This window comes from Trachypithecus francoisi, unplaced genomic scaffold (genome assembly GCF_009764315.1).
Source record: "Trachypithecus francoisi isolate TF-2019V2 unplaced genomic scaffold, Tfra_2.0 Lachesis_group8, whole genome shotgun sequence".
In the NCBI taxonomy this organism is placed as follows: domain Eukaryota; kingdom Metazoa; phylum Chordata; class Mammalia; order Primates; family Cercopithecidae; genus Trachypithecus; species Trachypithecus francoisi.
The window spans coordinates 17,486,364-17,512,056 of NW_022681473.1; the positions used below are offsets into that span (position 1 = coordinate 17,486,364).

General features: G+C 56.1%; 2 protein-coding genes across 10 annotated transcripts in view; one reads left to right on the forward strand and one right to left on the reverse strand.

The window, feature by feature from the left end:
• On the reverse strand, positions 1 to 8,280 carry SLC39A13 (solute carrier family 39 member 13). Of its 9 annotated transcripts, none has more exons than XM_033205452.1 (11): positions 8,116 to 8,264; positions 7,470 to 7,573; positions 6,389 to 6,697; positions 4,455 to 4,568; positions 4,042 to 4,163; positions 2,981 to 3,088; positions 2,802 to 2,891; positions 2,028 to 2,078; positions 1,594 to 1,726; positions 1,344 to 1,506; positions 1 to 1,211 (listed from the first exon to the last, which is right to left on the reverse strand). In XM_033205452.1, exons 3-11 carry the CDS (start codon positions 6,687 to 6,689, stop codon positions 1,136 to 1,138), a joined length of 1,158 nt encoding a protein of 385 aa, XP_033061343.1. In that variant the 5' UTR covers positions 6,690 to 6,697; positions 7,470 to 7,573; positions 8,116 to 8,264; the 3' UTR covers positions 1 to 1,135. The 9 variants fall into 9 exon arrangements, with proteins under 9 accessions (XP_033061343.1, XP_033061342.1, XP_033061344.1 ...); XM_033205451.1 differs by having other exon boundaries at positions 7,470 to 7,663; positions 8,116 to 8,261; XM_033205453.1 differs by having other exon boundaries at positions 7,470 to 7,660; positions 8,116 to 8,244.
• Positions 7,945 to 25,693, forward strand: part of LOC117081275 (collagen alpha-1(I) chain-like) — a 26,389-nt gene continuing 8,640 nt past the window's right edge. Inside the window, exons 1-3 of the mRNA XM_033207109.1 lie at positions 7,945 to 8,599; positions 9,136 to 9,226; positions 21,668 to 21,807. Coding sequence (XP_033063000.1) covers positions 7,945 to 8,599; positions 9,136 to 9,226; positions 21,668 to 21,807 — 886 coding nt within the window. The remainder of the gene's footprint in view (positions 8,600 to 9,135; positions 9,227 to 21,667; positions 21,808 to 25,693) is intronic.

The following is a 25,693-nucleotide window of genomic DNA, read 5'->3' on the forward strand; positions in this document are numbered from 1 at the left end:
TGTGGATAATATTTATTTGTATCCTCTATAGAACAAATATTTACAGATACAAACGGAATCACAGCAAAGTTGCTATAAAACCACCCAGACCTCTCGATGGCCACTTCTGAAAACATCCACGGTCAAGGGCAGGGCCAGGCCTGGCTGTGCAGTGGGCCAGCTAAGTACCTGGGCGTCAGCCAAGGGAAATGCTTGGGGATTATGGCTTCAGCACTCTCCCGGAGCACATTCCTGAGCGCTGACAACTCGGAGCCCTCACCGCCCCCACCTACCCCAACCCCAGTGGGGAAGGAAAGGAGCCTGAGCTGGGGAGAGCAGCCTGGGCTCGCTCTGTGCCTGCTCCAGGAGTCCCTGGCCCCTGTGCTGGCAGGAGCGTCCCTGAGCTGGACCAGGAGGCCTCTCTGGCCTGCGGCTGCTCCCAGCCCAGCAGGCTGCTGTTTGGCAGCTGGAGGTGGCATGAGCTGCTGGTGCTGCCAGGGTGTGTTGACCAGGAATGAGCTCCCAGGGCAGGCAGCCCTGAGGAAAGGGTCTTAGGAAGTGCCTCCCAGCTCACTGCTAGGAGCTGGGGACTGTCAGTGCTGAGTGGGGCTGGGGTACACGAGCACCTGCCTCTCCTTTCTTTGGTTTAGAGGTGGGAAAGGAAGGGCCAGGAAAAGGGAGAGAAGCCGCCCCAGCCTTAGCCCCTAGGCCGCCTGGGGACTGGCTGCGTGTGCAGAGGAGGCAGCAGGAGGTGGGCAGCTCCAGAGTTCCCTGCACCCTGGGATCCTTGGGCTGCTCTCACTCCCAGGGTCCCGGCAGGGCAAGGCCTCTGCTTGGGACCAGTGCTGCTGTTCCTCGCTGCTCACTCCGGGAGGTGCAAGATGACAGGGTGGCAAGGAAAGGTAACCACAGCATGGCTGGGGACAGGCGCTACACTGGGCCCCGGACCCAGCACAGGGATCACAGTGTCGGTCTCCCACACATGCCTCTGGCCACGTGCACATCACACACATCCACACACATCTCCCTCCTGTCTGGTGGGAGGCTCATTCTGTCTCGCAGGCACTCGCCCTCTCTGCCTCTCACATATGCAGTCAGAGTGAATCCGAGCATCTTATTGCTGCAGGGGGCAGGGGCGTCAGGGCATCAGGGAAGGTTAATCCACGAAGATCGAGAACAGCACCATCACCACGATGCCCGCACAGAGCAGAAGCAGCTGCTGCAGGGAGCGCCTGTCGGGAGGGAACGGGGCTCACGGTGGAGGCATGGGCAGGGAGGAGCAGGAAGCTGCCAGGAGCCCCTCCCTCCTGAGTCTCTTAAGGGCCCTGTGAGTGGCAGTCCTCTTCCGCCAACAGGTCACTCACCACGGGTCCTCTTCTTCCAAGAGGTCAGGGAGCACGTTCACCAAGGCGATGTAGAGAAAGCCTCCAGAGGTGAAGGGCAGGACCCAGGCTGCCGTCTCCTCTGCAGCGGGAGAACACCCGACTGGGCACCCAGGGCACTGCGTATGCTCCCTGCCTCCCAGGCCTGGGGACCAGCGGTGAGGCAGCCAAATCCTTTGGCTGGTGCCCCTCTACTGATGCCATCCGCCACCACCACCCGCCACGCCCATACCTACTCCCTTGGGGGACTGGGTACAGATGGCAAAGCCGGCGCCCAGCAGGCCCCCCAGCGCTGTCGAGAGTTGCAGCTTGGCTGCGCTCCATCGGTCAAAGCCAGCCCGGAGCAGGATGGCAAAGTCGCCCACCTGAAGGGAGGTCCGGAGGTTCACCCTGCGCCCCAGCAGGGCCTGATGCCCTGAGTGCTCAGGTACGATACACAGACTGAGCCCCCTGCCCTTCCCCACCCTACCCCTGGGACTCCCATCCTGAGTATGGCAGAGATGGCAGCTGCAGGCTGCTGGGGTGAGGTGCTCCGGCCCTCACAGCCCAGCCCCAGAGTGCCACACTGGGAAGGCCCACCCCCAAGCCCTCCTGAACTCCACACTCATACTGACCATGGGCACGGTGGGGACCTTGGCCCCTGGGGGCCGCCCTACAAGCGCTCACCTCATGGGGGATCTCATGCAGGAGGATGGCCATGGTTGTCAGGAGCCCGATCTGCAGGGAGGGGAGCCGTGGCTGCAGGGTCTGTGTTGAGGGCTGGGCACCCCACTTGCCCACTCATTCCACAGAGGTTTACTCTGCTCTGAGCTGGCTCTGGGTGGGCACTGTGTTGGCCACTAGAAATACAGCAGTGACTAAAGGGGACAAGGAACCTGCCTTCACGAAGCTAGCGGTCTAGAGGGGAGAGATAGGGCTCACACACTCACAGGTGCTGGGAAGGAAAGGATGGACAGGGTGCCCAGGGAGCAGGCCCAGGGACCAAATTTAGATGAGGAGGTCAGCAAAGGCCTGGTGGAGGAGTCCATGTAAGTCGAGGCCCCAAGGATGAGTCGTCAGCCGCTCAAAGTGTGGGCGGGAGAACATTCCAGGCAGGGGGAACAGTGTGAGGTGGGAAGGAGCTCGGCCAGCTGCAGAGTAGGCCGCCCCTGGGCCAGAGGCCAGAGGGAGGAGGTGAAGGAAGAAGCATCTAGGAGCAGGCAGGGTCCACGCCTAGCAGCTTGATAGAGGCACCCAACAAGGAGTGCTAGGAACAGGAACAGACCAGGGGCTCAGGATCAGAATGGTAGCGGCCAGGACAGCAGCAGGGAGGATGGGGATGAGGGTCTTAGATGAGGGCGCTGGCAATGGAGGGGCAAGAAGCAGAGACTCCAGACACAGGTGGAGTCCACATGGCTGCCACCAGAATCGCCAGAGCCCTACCAGCCCCAAGCCCCTCACCTTCTTGCTCACAAGGAAGCTGGCAGCCACAGCCAGCCCATGGGTGAAGTTGTCGATGGTGTTGGCCAGCAGGTTGAGGTAGCCGCTGACCTGGGAAGGAGGGAAGGCAGGAGGCAGGGCTGAGTGGGACTGGCCACTCAGGGCTGTGCGGCTGCAGGGGCCCTGAGCAGGCCACTCACTTTGATGCTTCGGACCACGGCACCGAGGCCGGGCTCTGCGGCCGGCTGGGCCAGACAGTGGCCTCCATTGAGCGCAGCGGCAGCAGCAGTGGGGTCTTTGTTGGGGGCCTAGGGCCAGGAGAAGGAGGGAGAGGTGACATTAGATGCCCCCCACTCAGCCAGGGCAGACAGAAGGGGAGAGAGAGATGGAAAAAGAGAGACAGGGGGCCAGGCGCAGTGGCTCATGCCTGTAATCCAGCACTTTGAGAGCCCAAGGCAGATGGATCACCTGAGGTCAGGAGTTCGAGACCAGCCTGGCCAACATGGTGAAACCCCACTTCTACTAAAAATACAAAAATTAGCTGGGCGTGGTGGCATGTGCCTGTAGTCCCAGCTACTTGGTAGGCTGAGGCAGAAGAATCGCTTGAACCTGGGAGGTCAAAGTTGCAGTGAGCCGAGATCATGCCACTGCACTCCAGCCTGGGTGACGGAGCAAGACTCTGTCTCAAAATAATAATAATAATAATAATAATAATATTTGGGAGGCTGAGGTGGGTGGATCACAAGGTCAGGAGATCAAGACCACCCTGGACAACATGGTGAAACCCTGTCTCTACTAAAAATACAAAAGTTAGCTGGGCATGGTGGCGCGCGCCTGTAATCCCAGCTACTCGGGAGGCTGAGGCAGGAGAATCGCTTGAACCTGGAAGGCAGAGGTTGCAGTGAGCCGAGATTGCACCACTGGCCTTCAGCCTGGGTGACAGAGTGAGACTCCGTCTCAAAACACAAAAGACAGGAGCCCCTCTTTTTTCTAGCTAGAATTCTCTGCTACTCTATCAGCTGGCTGCCCCCAAACTCAACAAACCCCCCCCAACTGCTGTCACCATCAGGCTACCAGAACAAGCTACATCAGGGGCTAATGCTGTCACTCCCAAGAAAGGTGGCCCAGCCTCCCGCAGCTCCCAGGGGAGGGCCAGGAGACCCCTCTTTTCAGGGCTCAACTCAGAACCTGGGCCTCCAGGCCCCGGGCACCACCACAGAACAGAGGCTGATATATCCAGGCCCTTGGGTGTGGGGCCCACCTGGCTGGTCCCCTCCGCCTTGCTGTCCAGGAACATCTTCTCCAACGCCAGGAAGGTCAGGATGCCAGCAATGACCCATAGCCCCAGCTGCTGCTGCTGCTGAAGGCTCTGCCCCTCACCACCTGCAGGGGGCGGCAAGGCCAGGCCAAGCCAGGGCCATAGGAGGGGGCCATTTGGAATGGGATCTCATCCAGGGCACCAGGGCAGTGACAAGGGTGGGTCGGGCAGCTGGGGCCTAGAACTCCCACTAAGGCCAGGGCCCTGAGACCGGGATGATAACCCTCCCTCCCTCCCAGGCAAGCTCCTGCCAGATACCCAGAATCCCTCTCCTGGTCATCCTGGCCATCCCTGGGCGTGGGCACCAGGCCCCCACTCCTGGCACTGTCTTGCCCCTGGCCTGTGGCCTCACTCACCAGGGCTGGCGCTGCATGTGTAGGCCCAGGCTTCGGGCAGCAGGTGCAGAAACACATTGCCCAAGAGTCCCCCCAGGGCGAAGCTGAGCAGCTGCTTCAGGCGCCAGGCCCCAGCTATAAGGGAGAGATGTGGGATCTGGGGGCCGACCCGCTGGAGCTCCTGGCCTGACCTCCGTCCCACTCCACTCACTGGGCTCTTCCTGGGCCTGCAGAAGGCTGGAGATGGGTGGCTGCTCTTCCTGGGCCCCCCACCTCACAGCAGAAACACCACACCCTGCCAAATGCCCATAGGGCCACCACCACATCATGGTGAAGAGCTGACAGGTCCCAGCTCCCAACCCACTACCTGGTGACCTTGGCAGATGACTTTGGAGACTCAGTTTCTCCATCTGTAAATGGGGTCTTTTTTTTTTTTTTTTTTTTTAGACGGAGTCTCGCTCTGTCACCCAGGCTGGAGTGCAGTGGCCGGATCTCAGCTCACTGCAAGCTCCGCCTCCCAGGTTCACGCCATTCTCCTGCCTCAGCCTCCCGAGTAGCTGGGACTACAGGCGCCGCCACCTCGCCCGGCTAGTTTTTTGTATTTTTAGTAGAGATGGGGTTTCACCGTGTTAGCCAGGATGGTCTCGATCTCCAGACCTCGTGATCCGCCCGTCTCGGCCTCCCAAAGTGCTGGGATTACAGGCTTGAGCCACCGCGCCCGGCATGTAAATGGGGTCTTATGGGAATTATTATTTTATCTTTTGTTTTGAGACAGAGTCTCACTCTGTTGCTCAGGCTGGAGTATAGTGGCGTGATCTTGGCTCACTGCGACCTCTGTTCAAGCGATTCTCCTGCCTCAGCCTCCTAAGTAGCTGGGATTACAGGTGTGTGCCACCACATCTAGCTAATTTTTATATTTTTGGTAGAGATGGTGTGTCACCATGTTGGCCAGGCTGGTCTTGAACTCCTGACCTCAGGTGATCTGCCCACCTCAGCCTCCCAAACTGCTGAGATTACAGTCGTCAGCCTTTTATGGGCTCTTATGGGAATTAAATGACAATATGTATAGCAAGTGCTTAATAAGTGGGAATTTTTCTCAGCTGCTGTCACTCTCAGAAAAGTGGCAGAGATTTGGGGACTTGCAGCATCCAGAGTTGGAAGTCGCCTACCTGAAAGCCATGTCCAACCCTTTGGCTTGATAGAGAAACTGAGGCCTAGAGGACAGAGGCAGCTGAGTTTGGGGTGGGATCCCAGGGGAAACTGCTATTTCCTGGCTGGGTGACCTTGGGCTGGTCAAAGAACCTCTCTGTGCCTGTGCATCTTCACTTGTAAAATGGAACTAATAATCCAAGTGCTCCCTGTACTGACCTCGCAGGGCTGCTCTGAAGGGTGAGCACAGGCCTGACCGTGGCCCGAGCAGGGTCACAGCCGCCTTCAGCTCAGTGCCTGGCACAGAGCTGCTGGGTAACTATCTGGTAAGTGAATGGTTCCTGAGCATCCAGCAGGCAGCACCAGCCTCTGGGATGCTCGTTTCTAACAGATTCCCAGGGCCCTGGTCCACCCCTCTTGGGTGGGGGATAGGCACATGCATTCTTCGCAGCTCCCTAGAGCTCTCCTGCGTGTTTTGTTACAACATGTTATTTATGAACGGGCAGTACATGCTCCTGGTACAAAAGGGTAGTCAGGGCACACAGATGTGTGCCCACATCCCCATCTCCTGGACTCCCTCCCCGGGGGCAGGCCCTGCTACCAGGTGCTCATAGCTCATAGCTTCCTGGGGAAGCCAGAACCAGCCACCCCTGGCTAGATAACTCCTGAGAGTACCAAGGGGAGAAGTTCTATTCAATCCTCTCCCTCCATCTCAGACACTCTGTGACCCGGGGGTCTCCTAAGAAGAGCAGCAGCGTGCTTCCCACATGCTGGCCGGCCCTGGGCGCCATCGGAGAGCCACCCACCTTCTGAGCGCAGCATGGTCCCCATCTCTAGGGGAATGACGAGCAACGGGAAGACCCCACTGAGCCCCACCATGAGGGAACCCAGGAGGGAGCAGATCCAGGTGTCCAGCCGCTCTCCGCTCAGCAGAGCCCCCCAGGACTCGCTTTCCTTGTTGTCCAGGCGGCAGGCCGTTGCAGTTCCCCGGCTCCGCAGGGCCGGCTGGGAACCCCCAGCCCTTCCCAAGAGCTCCAGGGCCAGGGCGGTGAGGAAGAGGAGCCTTGGGCCCGCCATGCCACAGCCAGGGCAGGGACATCCAGGCATGCCACGTACTGAAAAACACAAAGACCACCTACATGAGCTGCCAGCCTTGGCCGCACACCTGCTTAGGAAACGTGGCGCCTCCCTCCTCCCTCCAAGGGACCCTGGCATCCACCCTCCTGCTGTCCTTGCCAGAGCGTCTGAGCATCCAAATGCTTGGGTGCACAGCAATGGGGCCCTGCGTCTCCACGCGCCACTCCCGAGCACCGCGTATTTTTTCCTTCTGAGCAGTTCCAGACTGTGCCAGCACCTCCGCCTGAGGCTAAACTTTCCCTAATGACAGGGTGAGGCGCTGGCTGGCTCTCCTCAGCCACCGGCGGCCCGGCCCATTCGGGTGTCTCTGGCTGCCAGGGGAGGCTCTGCTGCCCGCGACACCCCAGAGACTGAGGCTGTCCTTCTAAGGGGATGGGGTGGATTCAGAGAGACACACGTGGGGAAACTGAGCAGCTGAGCCAGGGCAAGATCATTCACGCTTCTTCCTAGGACATGAGACCAATGTCCCCGTGGCACTGAGGGCGACAGGAGGTGGGGCTGATGAAGAAGGAGCCTTTAGCCAGGGGATGCCTCTCCCATGCAGAGAGCAGACTTTAGAGCCCCCGCGGTGAACTCTACACTGCACTTTGAGCTGTCTGACTCTGGGCAAATCTCTGAAGCCCCCCTCCCCGTCTGAACCTCAGTGCCCTCATCTGCAGGACAAGGATCAATATCACCTGCCTCAGCTGTGAGGATGAGATAAACCTGAAAGTGCAGGTGGATGTGCACGAGAAGGCGCAGAAGCCTTGCCTGTGCCAGGGAAGGCCTGGAGCTCCCTGCAGCAGGAATGTGCCCAGCCGGCCGATCACAGGATGCAGACGTGAGTCAACCAAGCGAGAAGTTCCATCTGGAAACTTGGGCATGAGGTTTAAATGTGGTCTGCCCTGCCTCAGGCTGGCTGTGACCTTGAGCTGGTGACGTCCCTGCCTCAGTTTCCTCACCTTCTGATGGAGATAGGAGGGGAAGAAAGCAGCTGCCTCTGGGTGGTGGCAGAGATGCCCATGTCTAGGACCTCCAGGCCTTAACTAATCCGGCACACTGATAAAGCCAGAGGGGCTCCAATAGGGACCACAGGCAAGACTGGGCCAGGCCGAGGCGGTCACGCAGAGGTGAGAGGACCACCGGTTAGCGGGAGGGAATACACTGAGAGTCCGAGGGGAGAGGAAAGGAGAGAGTGAGAGAGCCAGAGAGGCGGGTGGGACGCTGAGGGGACAGCGAGGGAGGGATGGGGCGCGGGGCGCGGAGCGATGAGGGAGAGGAGGCCGAGGTAGGCGAGCCTGACTCCCGGGTCCTGGGAGCCGGCCCAGGTCTGATGAGGACCAGTCAGCCGGGGCGAGGGATCGGCTGGGTCCGTCACGCCCGGGACGCGGGCCCCGAGGGTCCGGCGGGCACTCACCCTGCGGCTGCGGCGGCGGCGCTCCGGGCGGCCCCGGCCATCCAGCTGCGGTGCCGCGCCCCGCCCAGGCTCTGCCCCGCCCGGCTGCCCGGCCGCCCGGCCGCCCGGCCCCCGGCCCGGGGCCGCCCCCGGCGCGCGGCCACGTCACAAGGGGCCTGTCCGGAACCCGAGGCGCAGCGTGCCGCGGGGCCGGGGGGAGTGGCGGCGGAAGGGCGCTTCCGCCTCGCGGCGGTGGGGGACCCGGGCAGAGGGCGCACTTCCGTTTGGGCCGGGCTGCGGATCGGAGGGGAGGGCCGGTCGGAAGTGGGAGCGCCACACGCACCGCGCTCAGCCAGGCTGGGCAGGGACGGAGGCGGCGGCTCTGCGGGGACCGCGATCGGCCGAGCTGCGGGGCTTGCGGATCTGGCCGCCGCTTCCCGTCCAGGGCCGCAGTCTGCCCACGGCCGCACGGGGGCGCACCCTGCCGCCAGACCACGCCGCCCAGGTCGGGCTGGGAGGACGGCTGTGCGCTCCTGCTCTGAGTCAGCCCGGCCTGGCTCCTCCATGAGCAAGGGAAAGGGGAAGTGCCTGCCGCAGGGAGGGGCCTGGCCCCGGGAACCTCAGAAGAGGGAATTTTATTCTTACTCATCGAATTATTTTTATGCTTTGGTTTTTCACTGGGAACCTCAGGCCACTGTCTCCAGGGCTTGTAACCCTTTGGGGTCCAATGCATGGTGGTTGGACCCTGCTGATGGGAACTCCAAACCTGGGAGGCGAGGACTCTGTGCTCCCCTCACCTGGAGGAAGCTAGACCTGACCTCTTTGGTTAGACGAGGGCAGCAAACACTGGATGGCAGCTATTACAACCGCAATTTACTGAGCACCTACTATGTGCTATACACTCGCATTATCTCACTGAATCTTATCCCATTGTGGTGGTTACTGTTAGCCCAGGGTCACACAGTGGCACAGATGGCAGAGTCAGGATTCCAACCTGGGTGTCCTGATGCCAGAGTATGTGATACCACTTCTCACTTCTAGGTCCTGAACAGCAGTGGGAGTCTGGCTTGGCGTTTCCACTTCGTGTTCTCTGGAAATCAGCCAGTGTAGGAGAAGATTCAGGAAGGGGCATGTGAGTACTCTCTTGGGCAGAGATAGCGACCGAGTACAGGTCTCTAAGTCTCTGACCCTCATCAGCCTCCCATGGCAGCTCCAACCATTTGCTCTGTCACTTTCCCCTCTGCTGGGGCTCTGAGAGCACACTCAGCTCTCAGGGCTGCCTCTGGTGCCTGTCCCCCCTCATACTGCAGTGTTGACCTTCCTTAGACCGCCAACTTCTCCCTGGTGGCCCAGCTTGTCTTCTGAAGCTTTCCATCCATCTCATCCCACCGGGCCCATACAACTGCCAGGACGTTCTGTTCCCTCCCTGAGTTCCAAAATGGAATCCCTGGGTTAGTTTCTTGGCAAAGAAAGCTACTCAGGGATCCTGCCCTAGGACTTCTAAAATGCCCCCCTCCCTGTATGCAAAGCACTCCCATCTTATGCAGAGCACTTCACAATATGCAAATTATTTCACAATAACACAGTCAGCATTCCTGCCTCTGGTGGCTGAGGGCTCCTGGCCACCCAACAAGGGAATGGGCAAGACCCAGCCAGAAACGTTACTTGGTGCCTTTCAATGCACTACCCTTTCCTCCCACCTGGCCTGGAATTCCCATCGTTCCTAAGGCCTGGTGGCTCACATCTATAATCCCAGCACTTTGGGAGGGCCAGGAAGGAGGATCTTTTGAGCCCAGGAGTTCCAGACCAGCCTGGGTAACAAACTGAGAACCCGTCTCTACAAAAAAATTTAAAATTAGCCAGGTGTGGTGGTGCACACCTGCAGCCCCAGTTACTCAGAAGGCTGAGGGGGAAGGATTGCTTGAACCCGGGAGGTCAAGGCTGCGGTGAGCCCTGATCTTGTCAGTGCACTCCAGTGTGGGTAACAGAGTGAGACCCTATCTCAAAAATAAAGAAATAAAAAAAATTTACAAATTAATAAAATGCTGAATTAGATCTGCAGCAGTTTCCAGGTGTATGAGAAAAGTGAGATGCAGAAATATTTAATATGATCCCCTATTTTTATTTTGTAAGAGACTATTTTAAAATAATGACAAAAAGAAACATTGTATATGTATATGTGATTAAAGGTATCAGTATATGTAAGTCTATGTATAATGAATACATAAAAAACGTAGATAACACATTAAAGTGATATTATGGATTCTATGGTGGGAAGAACTAATGTAAAAAATGTTAACACTTTAACATAATGCAAACAACACATTAAAAGATGTATATGGCCATATGTGGCCAGGTGTGGTGGCTCATGCCAGTAATCCCAGCACTTTGGGAGGCCAAGGCGGGCAGATCACCTGAGGTCGGGAGTTCAAGACCAGCCTGGCCAACATGGAGAAACCCCCTCTACTAAAAATACAAAATTAGCCAGGCGTGGTGGCGCATCCATGTAATCCCAGCTACTTGGGAGGCTGAGGCAGGAGAATCGCTTGAACCTGGGAGGTAGAAGTTGCAGTGAGCCAAGATCACGCCATTGCACTCCAGCCTGGACAACAAGAACGAAACTCCGTCTCAAAAAATAAATAAAAGATGTATATGATCACATGTATGCAATGTGTAAAATTGCATAGCTGTATCAGATCTCATCTCAGATATATGAAAATCTCACCATATAAAATCTCTTTCCCTTTCTCTCTCTTTTTTTTTTTTTTTTGAGAGAGGGTCTCACTCTGTCACCCAGACTGGAGTGCGGTGGCATGATCTCGGCTCACCGCAACCTCCGCCTCCCAGGCTCAAGTAATTCTCCGGTTTCAGCCTCCCAAGTAGCTGGAACTATAGGCACGGGCCACTACTCCCTGGCTAATTTTTGTAGTAGAGATGAGATTTCACCATGTTGGGCAGGCAGGTCTTGAACTCCTTACCTCAAATGATCCACCCACCTCAGCCTCCCAAAGTGCTGGGATTACAGGTGTGAGCCACTGCATCCAGCCTCTCTGTCTTTCTCTCTCTCTCTGGCCTAGCTCTTGGTGTCTTGGTGATTAAGACAATAAGATTCTTTTGTTTTGTTTTGTTTAGAAAGACGATAAAGGGAACAGAAGAGAAAATTCAAAAGTGAATATAACAATTTTTTTTTTAATTTTTTTTGAGACGGAGTCCCTCTCTGTCGCCCAGGCTGGAGTGCAGTGGCATGATCTCGGCTCACTGCAAGCTCCGCCTCCTGGGTTCATGCCATTCTCCTGCCTCAGCCTCCCGAGTAGCTGGGACTACAGGCGCCCACCACCACGCCCGGCTAATTTTTTATATTTTTAGTAGAGACTGGGTTTCACCGTGTTAGCCAGGATGGTCTCGATCTCCTGACCTCGTGATCCGCCCGCCTCGGCCTCCCAAAGTGCTGGGATTACAGGCTTGAGCCACCGCGCCCGGCCAAATTTTTTTTTTTAACTCTGTCACCCAGGCTGGAGTGCAGCTTCGATCTCCTGGGCTCAAGCAATCCTCTCGTCTCAGCCTCCCAAAGCGCGGGGATTATAGGGGTGTGCCACTGTGCCCATCCAAGACAGGAAGATTCTGATGCCAGACTTCCTGGGACAAAATACTTAACTCCTTATGCCTCAGTTTCCTTATCTCTAAGTTAGACTGAGATGATGTTGTGAGGATTAAATGAATGAATACACACAAAGCATTTAGAACTATGCCTGACATATGGGAAGTTTTATATAGAGCTAGAAATTAATGCTATTTATATGTATGGATATATGGGTATAAAAATGTTAAAGCAACGTAAAGAATAGATACATTAAAGATACAGAGTGTGGCCACCCTCTCTCGTTGGTGAGCACAAGTAAGTGTTTTTTGTTGTCGTTTGTTTTGTTTTTTGAGACAGAGTCTTGCTTTGTCACCCAGACTGGAGTGCGGTGGCATGATCTTGGCTTACTGCAACCTCTGCCTCCCAGGTTCAAGCAATTCTTCTGCCTAAGCCTCCTGAGTAGCTAGGACTACAGGCACCCACCACCACGCCTGGCTAATTTTTGTATTTTTGGTAGAGATGGGGTTTCACCATGTTGTTCAGGATGGTCTCGATTTCTTGACCTCATGATCCGTCCACCTCGGCCTCTCAAAGTGTTGGGATTATAGGCGTGAGCCACCACTCCCAGCCTGTTTTTTGTTCTGTTTTGTGATGGAGTCTCGCTCTGTCACCCAGGCTGGAGTGCAATGGCACAATCTCGTCTCACTGCAACCTCCGCCTCCTGGCTTCAAGCCATTCTCCTGCCTCAGCCTCCTGAGTAGCTGGGATTACAGGTACCGGTCACCACTCCCGGCTAATTTTTTGTATTTGTAGTAGAGACGGGGTTTCACTATGTTGGCCAGGCTGGTCTTGAACTCCTGACCTCGTGATCTGCCCGCCTCAGCCTCCCAAAGTGCTGGGATTACAGACGTGAGCCACCACGCCTGGCCTGTTTTTTTGTTTTTGGGATGGAGTCTCGCTGTGTTGCACCGGCTGGAGTGCAATGGTGCGATCTCAGCTCACTGCAACCTCCGCCTCCCAGGTTAACATGATTCTTGTGCCTCAGTCCCCCATTACAGGCACCCACCACCATGCCCGGCTAATTTTTGTATTTTTGGTAGAGACGGGGTTTCACCATGTTGGCCAGGCTGGTTTCGAACTCGACCTCAGGTGATTTGCTGCCTTGGCTTCCCAAAGTGCTGGGATTACAGGTGTGAGCCACCGCGCCCGCGTGGTCACAAATGAGTGTTTTCTGACACATTTATCAGTTGGTTTGGAGGCCATAGGATTTTCCTGGGTTGAAGTGCTGGACAGACAAACTTCAGCAGAGCTGGATGGGCCTGGGTCCTGTGTGGCTCTAAGTGGCTGAGAGGTGTCTGGGATCGGGAAGCCACAGATCCATTTCTCTAACTTCACTTCAATGCCCAGAATCTGACTTTAACCCCTTGTTCCTGTCTCTGGCCCCTGCAAGACTGGCTGGCCTGGCCATGGCCAATGCTTTGACATCCTTCCCTTCACTCTGGCAGTCGAGGGCTAGAGACAGGCTGGGGATGGATGCTTCCAAAGTGTGATCTCTAGTGAGAAATCCGGACTTCTCCTTGTCACAGGGCTTCCTCCCATGGGGGTCAGCAGGCAGGTGGCAGTCTCTTATTGAAAGGCATCTGGGGCTCAGGATGGTGAGCACATTACCCAGGGTCACAGCTAGAAAGAGGCACAGCAGCTCCCCCAGGGCCACAGGCTCAGCTTCTCCAAAGGAGGCCTGCCCCTCTGAAACCCCTGTACCCAGTCCTTTCTCAAGTCGTTCTCTCCAGGGCGGCCTTAGCTTCCTCATGAGTTCTGGGGTATTTTCTCCACTGAATCCTAAGCCCTGGCTGGGCGATGCTCCAGTGACTGCACAGGGCCTCTCCCCTCTTCCTCCGCCACCAGCAGCTCCACCATGAACAGCTGAGTCCCACTACTGTCTGTGCAGCCTCTCCACTGTGGCAAGTTCTGTCACCCCCACCCCACCCTCGGCAGGCCTGGGATGTCCTTCCCCTTTTGCCATCTCAGTCGACTGAAACCTAGCCTATTGATAAGGCCTTCTCCTCCCTGCAGCCTTCCTGACCTGTCCATCCTGAAGGCCCTGGGTGTTGGTGTGTCTTTGGAGCCCTTAGCCTTGTCCCCTGGATACACAGGCCTCTTTCCCTGCCAGGTGTGGGCTGCTAGAAAAAACAAGCTTTTGCCTATACTCTTAATAAAAGTCTGTCCAAATCAATTTCATGTCTCCCCTTCCCGTTCTCTTGTCTCAGGTACACAAATTGGGGTAAAATCCTTGTGCGTTCTGCACTGTCCTTTTTTTGGTCCCTGCAAGGCTGTTTAATTTTTGTGTTGATTTACGTATTTCCTTACCTGTCCCCTATCCCATCTCCCTGTTTCCTTCTTCAGGGAAACCTGAATTTTGTGATGATCGCTCTTTTTCTTTCCTGTTCCTTTTCCTTTTCCTTCCTTCCTTCTTTTCTTTTCTTTCTTTTCTTTTTTTCTTTCCTTTCTTTCTTTCCTTTCTCAGATTCTAGCTCTGTCACCCAGGCTGGAGAGCATTGGCGCAATCTCGGCTCACTGCAACCTCCGCCTCCCAGGTTCAAGCGATTCTCCTGCCTCAGCCTCCTGAGTAGCTGGGACTACAGGCGCCCACCACCTGCCCGGCTAGTTTTTGTATTTTTGGTAGAGACAGGGTTTCACCATGTTGGCAAGGCTGGTCTTGAACTCCTGACCTCAAGTCATCTGCCGGTCTTGGCCTCCGAAAGTGCTGAGATTACAGGTGTGAGCCACCAAGCCTGGCCTCTTTCTTTCTTTTTTTTTTAAAATAGAGATGGAGTCTCTCTGTGTTGCCCAGGCTGGTCTCAAGCTCCTGGGCTCACATGATCCTCTCGCCCCAGTCTCCCAAGAAACTAGGGCCACAGGCGCACACCATCACACCTGACTCTTGCTTTTATTTTTTGATAAAGCTTTTTCTGACATACATATGCAGACCTAGACAATATTGCATTTGATTTGGCTTTAAAAAAAAAAAAAGATGGCCGGGCGCGGTGGCTCAAGCCTGTAATCCCAGCACTTTGGGAGGCCGAGACGGGCGGATCACGAGGTCAGGAGATCGAGACCATCCTGGCTAACACGGTGAAACCCCGTCTCTACTAAAAAATACAAAAAACTAGCCGGGCGAGGTGGCGGGCGCCTGTAGTCCCAGCTACTCCGGAGGCTGAGGCAGGAGAATGGCGTAAACCCGGGAGGCGGAGCTTGCAGTGAGCTGAGATCCGGCCACTGCACTCCAGCCCGGGCGACAGAGCGAGACTCCGTCTCAAAAAAAAAAAAAAAAAAAAGCTGTTTTAAGGTTTTACATTATTTAATGAATTTAACAATTGTTTTCCTGTAGGTTCTGCATAATTATTACCAAGTTTACTTCTAGATATTTTATATTTTTGTGGAGATATATATATATATATATATATATATTTTCTTTTTTGTTTGTTTTTTGAGACAGACTCTCGCTCCGTTGTCCAGGCTGGAGTATAGCACGATCTCCACTGACCACAATGTTGGCCTTCTGGGCTCAAGTGATCCTTCCACTTCAGCCTCCCCAGTAGCTGGGACCACAGGCACTTGCTTGGCTTTTTTTTTTTTTTTTTTGGATATTTTTTGTAGAGATGGGGTTTTGCCATGTTGCCCAGGCTAGTCTTGAATTCCTGGCCTCCCAAAGTGCTAGGAATACAGGCTTGGGCTACCGTGCCCAGCCTAGACTCTTTTATGTGGGTAATCATATCATCTCCCAATAACAAAAGTATTAGAAAGAGGGAAGGAACATTGTTATTTGTAAAGATGTGGCTTGGCTTGGTTTTGAACTTCATGAGAAGGGTAAGGACGGCTGTCCTTTGGTATCCTGGCGGGGATTGAGGGGAGTTGGTTCCAAGACCCCCTAAGAATACCAAAATCCACAGATGCCAATCCCTGATATAAAATGGTGTGGTATTAAATATCTGTATATTTAGCCTACTACATCCTCCCATATACTTTAAATCATCTCTAGATTGCTGAAAACAATGTAAATGCTATGTTGATCGTTGTTGCACGGTATTGTTTAGGGAATAATGACAAGAAAAAAGTCTGTACATGTTTAGTACAGACTGAACCATCTATTTTTTTTCCCCAAATATTTTCCATCTGAGGTTGGTTGAATCCATGGATGTGGAACCCAGGGATACAGAGGGCCACCTGTATCTGTCTCCTGGGACTGACTTTTTCCACTCAATACCATGGTGCAAAGATTCCTTCATGATATTGGTGAACCCATGGGTCACCTACTTGCACTGCTGAATGATCTCTACCCTGCGAATGTGTCTACTGTAATTTATTTATCCATTCTCTTATCAATGGGCCCTGTGGTTATTTCAGGATTTTTTTGCTATTAAGGACAGTGCAGCTGTGAATATTTTTGTCCCTGTCTCTTGGCGCACATGCCAGAGAACTTATCTTGATTTGTTGCCTGGGGGGATGTGTGGGTGACAGCCTCTGTACCTCCACTTCATGAGATAAGGCCAGATTGCTCTCCCTGGGGGGCTATTTGGAGCTGCAGCCTGACTAGCCACATGCAGGAGGGTCTGCTGCTCCCCTCCTTGCCACCTCTGGTTGAAGGACAGTTCCCTTCTGCCCTCCAGATGGTGTAAATAGCATCTCATTGTGGTCTGAATTTGCATCGCCCTCATCAGCAGTGAGGTTGAGCCTCCCTTAGATGGTATTTGAGCAAATTCGTTTCCTCTGCCCTAACATGCCTGCTCTCCGTGTGTGTTATCTATTTTTTATGTTGGATTGCTTGATTTTCTTCTTCCTTGATTTGCAAGAGTTCCTTATGTATTTTTGAGGCTGTCCCCCGCTGCACTCCGCAGACATCTCCAGTTGTGGCTTGCTTTTCACTTTCTCTAAGGTGTCTCCGCTTCTCTCTTCCCCCCCCCCCCAGCTGTGCCAGGGAGGCCACTTAGCATTCCTAGTGTGGGGGGAGGTCGTGTGCCTCTCAGAGCCGTTTAAACTGACCCCACTGTTTCTCTTGTCCCTGGCGCCTTAAGAGACCCCTTTCCTCTTCCTTCTCAGACCCCCTCCCATTTTTGGCCAACACAACTTAGTTTGGGGAGCTCCTATTGGGTTGGGGGAGAGCATCCCGGGGCAACTCGGGCCTCACTGCAATGGTGCCCCCCCACCTCGGTTATTTATCACTTCCGGCTGCCCACCTGGGGGGCTGGGCCTCCTCTCCGCTTGACTGGTCCGCAGCCGGGCAGCTCCGGGCGCTCCCATGGGGGCGGACGGCGCGGGGGAGGGGCCCTCGGGGGGCGGGGCCGGGGGCCGGGCCTGCGGCGGGGGCTGGGGTAGGGGGCGGAAGCTGCCGGAGCAGATAAGGGCCGAGGTCGGCCCTGCGGTGAGACAGTGCGGGACACCGCCTCCGCCCCTGGTGTCCCCAGAGCGCTCCCGCACTCTGGAGTTCCCCCCCTCCTGCTACCCGGGCTGGGCATCCCGGGAGGAGACCCCAGGGAGCAGTGGGGGATGAGGCTCCGGCCTGCTCACTCCGCCTCAGTGACGAGAGGCAGCGGGGCTCCACGCCTCAGTTATCTCAGCTGGAAAATGGGGGTAGGAGCTCGGTTTTCCCCACGGGGCTGTTGGGGTTGCACCAAGTGCAGGCTTGTGAAGGTCTCTGTGGGTTGGGCGAGTTTTGAACAGAGGGTCCCCTGAACGTCGCATCGCATCATTCATCCCTGTTGTATAGATGGCAAAGTGGGGCGTTTCACCCAAAGCCCTAGAGCCAGCATGCAAAAAGCAAGTGGGAGGGGGCTGGACCGCTTTCCACCGCCCCACCCTGGGGACAGATCTAGGTTCCGTGAAGCCTGAAGCTTAAAACCATTTGGGAGGCACTCTTTAAGGAAAAGATTACAAAGTCACAAATACAAAATTGCTGAGGCTGGGCGCAGTGGCTCACGCCTGTAATCCCAGCACTTTGGGAAGCCAAGGTGGGCGGATCAGATCACTTGACATCAGGAGTTCGAGACCAGCCTGGCCAATATGGTGAAACCCTGTCTCTACTAAAATACAAAATTATCTGGGCGTGATGGCGGGTGCCTGTAATCCCAGCTACTCCGGAGACTGAGGCAGGAGAATCGCTTGAACCTGGGAGGCAGAGGTTGCAGTGAGCCGAGATGATTGCACCACTGCACTCCAGTCTGGGTGACAGAGCGAAACTCTGTCTCAAAACAAGAAACAAAAAACAAAAACAAAACAAAACAAAACAGCCGTTCACGGTGGCTCACACCTGTAATCCCAACACTTTGGGAGGCCAAAGTGGGTGGATCACCTGAGGTCAGGAGTTCGAGACCAGCCTGGCCAACGTGGTGAAACCCTGTCTGTACTAAAAATACAAAAAATACAATAAAATTAAAAAAAATTAGCTGGGCATGGTGGAGTCCTCCTGTAGTTCCAGCTACTCGGGAGGCTGAGGCAGCAAAATCACTTGAAATCAGGAGGCGGAGGTTGCAGTGAGCCGAGATTGCATCACTGCATTCCAGCCTGGGCAACAGAGTAAGACTTCATCTAAAAAAAAAAAACCCACCAAAAAACAAAAACAAAATTGCTGAGGCCCCTTCCAGGGCCTCGGAAGGAGCTGAGCCAATGAGGAAGCTCAAGTGCAACTTTCTTAGTGTTCCAGCCCCACCCTGCAGGCCCCCTGGAAGGGGTTATACCCCTCTCCCAAGAAAGTCAGACACCAATGAGGTTAGAGGTCAGGGTGACCCAAGGCAACATGGCAGGGAGGTGCCGCTGCAGCTGGTCCCCAACTCTTTGCCCAGGCAGCAGTCCCTCAGCCCAACCAAGAGCAAGGGCAGTTGGGTATTTGGGGACTGCAGCCTCACCCAGGCAGGGCCAAGCCCTCCAGTCCCATCCAGTCATGGTTCAACTTGCCACCCAGGGCCCGATCCTGCGGGATAGGAAGGTACAGAACTCCTAGGAGAAAAGGAAGGAGGAGATCTCGGGTATATGTAAGTGCATCGGACTTGGAGTTAGACCGGATTAGGGTTCAAGCCCCTGCAAGGCTGTGTGACCTTGGGATGTCTCTTTTCCCTGGGTTTCCTCATCTGTGAAATGGGAGTAATAATCGTACCTACTGGACAGAGCCGGTGCGTGAAGGAGGGCTGGGCTCATGGCTGTTAGAAACACATTTCCCTCCTGTGAGATCTCCAGGCCAGAGGAGGCATTTTCTCCCATTTTCCTGTTGCCACCCAGGGGGTGGTCTCTCCACTGCAGAGCTGAGATTTAAATGTGGGAATGTCTGGTGCAGACGCACTCAGTTCTCACTACCAGGAAGGATGCCTCTTTGGGCCTGTCTCCCAGGCAGTTAAATCCCACTGTTATACGTGTTCGTGCCCAGGACTGAGAGCCAAGGGGAGCCTGGCTCATTCCCTTTCTGGATTTTACCATCTCTCTGCTCCTATGGGCACCAGAGGCTGGAATTTTTTCAACTCTCATATCCTCCAGCCTGGACCAGGAGAAGCAGGACAACTGAAAATAGGGACAGGGGTAGGACAGCTGGGAAGAGGTGGTGGCCATGGGCCTGGAGGCAGCAGTGAGAATCTAAAAGGCTTGAAGTCTTTTTCCAAAGAGATGCTGCTTTGCCTCAGGGTTTACATGGGCTTTCCACTGGATGGGCACACGGGAAAACTGAGTTCTCATCTCAGCGCTGCCCCTTTTTTTTTTTACTTTTTTTTTTTTTTTTTTTTGAGATGGAGTCTTGCTCTGTCACCCTGTCACCTAGGCTGGAATGCAATAGCATGATATCGGCTAACTGCAACCTCCACCTCCTGGGTTCAAGCTATTCTTGTGCCTCAGCCTCCTGCCTCAACCTCTTGAGTAACTGGGATTACAGGCACCTGCCACCATGCCCGGCTAATTATTTTTATTTTTAGTAGAGATGGGGTATCACCATGTTGGCCAGGGTGGTCTCGAACTCCTGACCTCAGGTGTTCCACTTGCCTTGGCCTCCCAAAGTACCGGGATTACAGGTGTGAGCCATTGCGCCCGGCCAGTCATGCCCCTTTCTAGCCAGCTGAGCTTGCACCTGTCAGTCCTCCCCGACCCTCAGTTTCCTTATCTGTGAAATGGGGATGAGAACGCCTGCAGCGTCAAGGATTACAAGATGCTGTGTATGTAGAGTGCCTGGTGAATACCTGTAGTTATTAAGGCAGTCTCGGGGCGGGGGTGGGGATGTCATGTAAGGGGCATGAAGTGTGAGCAGAAGTGGGGAGTCCTGCCAGGGTGGGAGTTGAAACCTCTAAGGTTTCTGTCCCAGAGAGGGAGCACCTTGAGGGTGGGGCTGGGAGCCTCAGCTTCAGCACTCCCCCAGGTCAGGAAGGGCCAGAGGGAGGCCAGGGAGGGGCCCTGGGGTTTCTCAGAGAAGAGTGGGGAGCTGGAGTGTTCACCCCAACTCAGGCAGGCGAGAGGGAGGTGACAAGAGGGTGGCACAGTGTGCTGCCGGCCAAACAATGACCCCAAGGCCACTCCACAGCCTCATTTGTTCCTCATTGCAAACTTCTGAGCTAGGCATTTCTCCATTTGTTTATTTACTTCTTTTTTTGTTTTTGTTCTTTTTGAGACGGAGTCTCACTCTGTCACCCAGGTTGGAGTGCAATGGCATGGTCTCAGCTCACAGCAACCTCCGCCTCCCGGGTTCAAGCTATTTTCTTGCCTCAGCCTCTCAAGTAGCTGAGACTACAGGCGTGTGCCACCACACCCTGGCTAATTTTTGTATTTTTAGTAGAGACGAGGTTTCACCATGTTGGCCAGGCTGGTCTCGAATTCCTGACCTCGTGATCCGCCTGCCTCGGCCTCCCAAAGTGCTGGGATTATAGGCATGAGCCACCAAGCCCAGCCGTTTTTTTTTTCTGAGACGGAATCTCACTCTCTCTCCCAGGCTGGAGTGCAGTAGCACAATCTCGGCTCACTGCAACGTCCGCCTCCCAGATTCAAACGATTCTCCTGCCTCAGCCTCCCCAATAGCTGAGTAGCTGGGATTACAGGCACGCGGCACTGCACCTGGCTAATTTTCGTATTTTTAGCAGAGACGGGTTTCACCATGTTGAGCAGGCTGGTCTCGAACTCCTGACCTCAGGGGATCCACCTGCCTTGGCCTCCCAAAGTGCTGGGATTACAGGTGTGAGCCACCGCGCCCAGCCTGAAATTCCTTATTTTATCTTTAAAAAATCATATAAGTTTGCATCCTTCTCTTTAATGTGTGGGGATTTCCCTCCCCTTTCTTAAAAACATCTTCCCCTCTCAGTCTTCTACCTGAGTGGATGTTCCGAGATGATACACCCGGTTATGTCCCAAGGCTGTGGACATCTCATGCCCCACGGTGACCTCTAGGCCCTTCAAGCCCCAGGCCCCGGGCCACCTGGTCTGGCTGGGGAGAAGTTCAGGGATGGTTGAGGTTGATGGTTGAGGGCCTGCCAGCTGTCACGGCCTGGGGCTGGCCCCGTCTCTGCTCTGAACTCTGCTGCCTCTCCCTCTCGTCTTGGCTCCCAGACGTTTGTCCAGGCAGCTCCAACTGTCCCACTAGGAGTTCTCAGGACACCTCACCCCTCCCTTTGTCCACTGAGGGTCCTTGTTTCAGAGGGGGCACTGCCTGTCTTCTGTCTTCATCCCTCTCTGCTGGGCAGCCTGACTACATGACCCAGGGCTTTCTGTGCCAGTTAAGAGGAAACTGAGGCCAAATGGAGAGGTACCAGCCCGGGGAGCGCAGCGAGGAGGGCTGTTGGGTGTCCAGGGGCGGGTGTCTCTGGGTAGATGGGGGTACCTAGGCCTGAAGAGAGATCTGGGCACTGGCCAGGGAGGCAGGAGGAAGGAGGGAAGGCTGCGGGGCACCCGGGGGCTGCTGCCTGGCAGGTCCCCGTGCCCGGGCAAGGGAAGTTTCTTATTTCTCCTGCTCCGACTTCCCCCTTTGATTTATTATAGCCATGAAATGCTCTGCTCTCTTCTCTTTTCCTTGCTGTCCCCGGGGCTGGAGGAGCACGGGCCTCCCCAGGAGCGGGCCTCGGCCTCCCTGGACTCCCGTCTCCTTCCGAGGGCTGAGCCTGGGGAACCAGAAGCAAGAGGTGAGTGAGGGCCGGCAGGGTGGGAGGAGGAGGGCCCACGCCTCCCCAAGGCAAGGTGGGGCAGGACCCCCAGGGACCAGCACGGTCCTTGTTGGGAGGGGGCTGGGGCCCGGCGGAGGGTGTGGCAGGTGTGGACCTGGCAGCAGGCGGCTCCCAGGGGTCTGGGGGGATGGCGGGCTCTGGGCCAACGGCCTCATGAGGACTGCCAGGGTGTGAAGGTTGGGCACAGAGTTCCTGGACACCAAACACTAGGTCAGAGAAATGGCTTCTCTGTGACCCCTGACCCCACATTCTGATTTAGGGGTGGCCAAAGTAGGCCCGGCCTTGGCTGGCCTGGGGATTGGGCTGAGAGCCCAGAAGAAGGCTGAGGCCCGAGGCCTGGGGGACTCCAGGCTCCTCCAGGCCGAGGCTGGACATGCCCCTGAGGCCTGGCCCAGGCTGGCTAGGGCCGGAGGCTGTGTCCGGCTCCTCGGCAGGCCTGGTGGCCGGAGCGTTTCTCCTGGCCGCTGTGTGGTGCCTGTGGTAATGGGCTGTTGGCGTTTTGCATGGGCCGGGGGTGGGGAGGCGGCGCACACATGCTTCCTGTGGTGACTGGGCGCTTCCTGTTTTCTCAGGCGCCGGCCTTGCTGCTGCCGATGTGGAAACAGGGGCAGCTGCAGCCCGGGCGGCTCCAGGCTGGGCGCCCCGACCCTGCCCAGAGGGGCCTACGTGGGCCCAGCACCCCCAGGCCCCAGACCCGGGCAGTGGTGGCCCGAGTTTCCCCCACAGCAGGCCACCATCCCTCCCTTCCCTAACAGCTTCCGCCAAGAGGAAGGGGCCAAGCAGGTGGTCCTGGAGGTCAGAGGTCCAGGGGTGAGAGCGCTAGGTGGGGAGTCAGGGCACGTGGCTCTGCTCTCAGCTCTGCACTTGCCAGGTGCCACCGCCATCTCTCCCTCTCTAGGCCCACCTTCTTCTTTCCTGCAGTACCTCAGCATCCATGGTCTAAAACCCCTCGCCCATTCCCACCCGGGTTCTGACATTCGTTGGGCTTTGCATCCCAAGAGCCAAAGCTTTGGGGACAGCACTGAGGCTGGGGCCTTGGAGGTGGAACTTGGTGTAGATCTTGGCAGAGAGGGGAACAGGCGAGGCCGGTGGGGGTTCCACACTGGATCAAGGCTTGGAGGTGGGAGGAGCAGGCCCACGTTTGGCAGACAGGGTGCTGATGGAATCGGGGGCGGCAGAGGCCACACTGATCTGGGAGGAATAGGCTTTTAGGAGGCTTTATTCCTGCAAACCTTGGGAAAGGGGCTGACACCGCCTAGCACGCTTCCTCACAAAGTTGATTTGCAGGGTGGGGCAGGGCCAGCCCTTCCCAGCTGCCGCGGAGGTGGGTGCTGGTGTGGGGTGACGTGGGCGCCTCAGGACAGACCCATGCTTCTCCCACCTGCCAGCCTGCCTGGGGTCGGGCCTTCGGTGCCCGAACTGCCCTTTCTCCGAATCTGTTGTGTTTTGTTTTTAAGCTGATATTGCAAGAAGGGGAGGGGAGATGACTTTGCTTCTGGTCGAGTTTGCTGACAGCATCTGACCTCGGGAGGAAGAGGCTCTTTGCGAGAAGGCCGAGCCCTGTGCCCCCTGGGAGTGGCCAGTTCACTGGCTGGGCTCAACCATCCCTTTGGTCCAGGAGGTTCAAGACGCTGGCTCCACAAGAAGCTCCCCTAAAACCCAAGTCCTGCCCATCACATCACAGTCCCAGCCAAAGAGGCCTCGGAGAACTCAAGACCCCTTGGCCAGGCTGGGGGCCGTCAGGGCAGCCTGGCCCTCACTGTCCTCTTGCCTGCCTTGGTGTTTCGGGCCAGCCTGAGTGCTGAGTTGGCGGCTCAGCAGCTGCTCTGGCCACGGAGGCCCAGTTATAAATAAGCCCAGGGTGGCCGAGTCATCATGTTCTGAAGCTCCCCCAGCCCAGCTGCATTACCTCAGTGACCACAGGTTGGGACTGCCCAGAACTGGGCCCCCAGAACCCACCAACCCAGGCAAAGGCTGACTGGGCTGTGGGCCTCCTGGGGTCCCCAAATCCAGGGCTTGAGCATCTGTAGCTTCTGAGACCTGGGCTTCCCTGGACACAGGCCGCAGAAGGGACAGGCCTATCCCGCCCCACGGAGCCGACAGCTATTTACAAACCGAAACCGGGAGAGGCGAAGTGGCTGCGGCCAAAGTGGCTCCAGGTCCCCAGCCCCCACCCCTCTCCATCCCCAGCAGCCCATCCCCCTGTCCCCTGCTTCCTCTTTCCTTCCCCGCACAGCTCCCCCACCTCCCACTGCCTGGCCAGCCCACTCTGGATGACCTGCAAGCACCCTATGGTGTCCCCAACCCCACCTCTGCCGAGCCCCTCTCCTCTCCACCCCAGGACCCCATCAGTCTGAGCTCTTGGGAGCAAGCCCCCTCCCACGAGGTCCAGCCCACCCCGCACTCCACAAAGCCCATTCCCACAGTTCTCAGTTCCCCTTCATGCTTGGAGACACTCCAACCCTGATGGTCGCCTCCACGCTGCCAGTCCCTGCCTGAGGGCAGCTTCTCCGGATGCCCTTGACCTTCAAGCAGACACGAGAGGGCCCAGAAATCTGGGGTGCTGTGGTGGAGCTGCAGCAGCTGAGGCCTTCAGGGGGCACGTTTCTGGACAGGAAGCCCCGGCCATCATTCTCAGTCATCCAAGTTGGGTTTTGGCCTCCTTGTCAGGCTGGCGCAGGTCATAGGCCTTCACCAGGCACAGAGGAGCTGGGACAGATGGATGCTGGGCCCGAGCCTAACACTGCTTAGGAGCTGGCTGGCGGGATGGTACTGCCACAGCCCCCAGGGAGAGACCAGACTACACAATAGTCACTGCAGCTAACGGGCAGTCTCCCTCACATCGGTACAGAGGTTTACAGTTACACCCGTTAGTTTATTCTGCCCTCAGAACAAGCCTATTCCATTTTTTCCATCATGAAGTGGAAAGTGAGGGCAAGACACAGTAGCTCATTCTTGTAATCCCAGCATTTTGAGAGGTCAAGGCAGGAGGATCACTTGAGCCCAGGAGTTGGAGGTCAGCCTGGGCTGCAGAGTGAGACCCCGACTCTACAAAAAAAAAAAAAAAAAATTAGTCTGGTATGGTGGCGCATGCCTCTAGTCCTGACTACTGGGGAGACAGAGGTGGGAGGATTGCTTGAGCCTGGGAGTTTGAGGCTGCAGTGAACTATGATCACACCACTGCATTCCAGCCTGGGCAACACTGTGAGACCCTGTCCAAGTTCATGCAGCTACAAAGTGTCTGGAGATTCTAGATTTCACTGGGAAAATCTAGAACCCAGTGTCCTTCTCTCTTCCTCTGACTGCCCCTTGCTTCATCTTGTACCTTCATCTCCCTCCTGGGAGGGCGGACGTTTTCTAGCGCTGTGACCAGGGCAGTAGCAGGGCTGGCCTGGAGCTCAAGGGGGAAGCAGGGCATGGACCATAGCACCACCTGTTACCTTCCCTGCCTGGCCATCAGCGCCCGGTGGCCCCTGCCGTCTCCCCCTGCCCTGCCCCAGGGGAGGGATCTTCCTGCCATGCTCCTTCCCTCCTGACCAGTCCCAGCTGAGGAGGCGCCCGGCCTGAGGCCCGCTCTGCCGCACCAGCTGGCTGACTGAGCGCCACCTCTCTGGGCCCCACATTCCTCTTCTGCGAAATTGTCATTCCACAAATACAGAGCGCCTACTTGGTGCTGGCCCTGTGTTGGGCACAACCTGTTTCTACAGCTGGGACACAGCCCCTGCCCTTGTGGAACCCATAGTCCTATAGGGAAGGCAGATAACAAAAATTCCTGTGAGCTCCAAGCGGGAAACCAAGGCAGTGGGACTCAGAGGAGCTATGAGTATTGCCTGGGGTGGAAGAG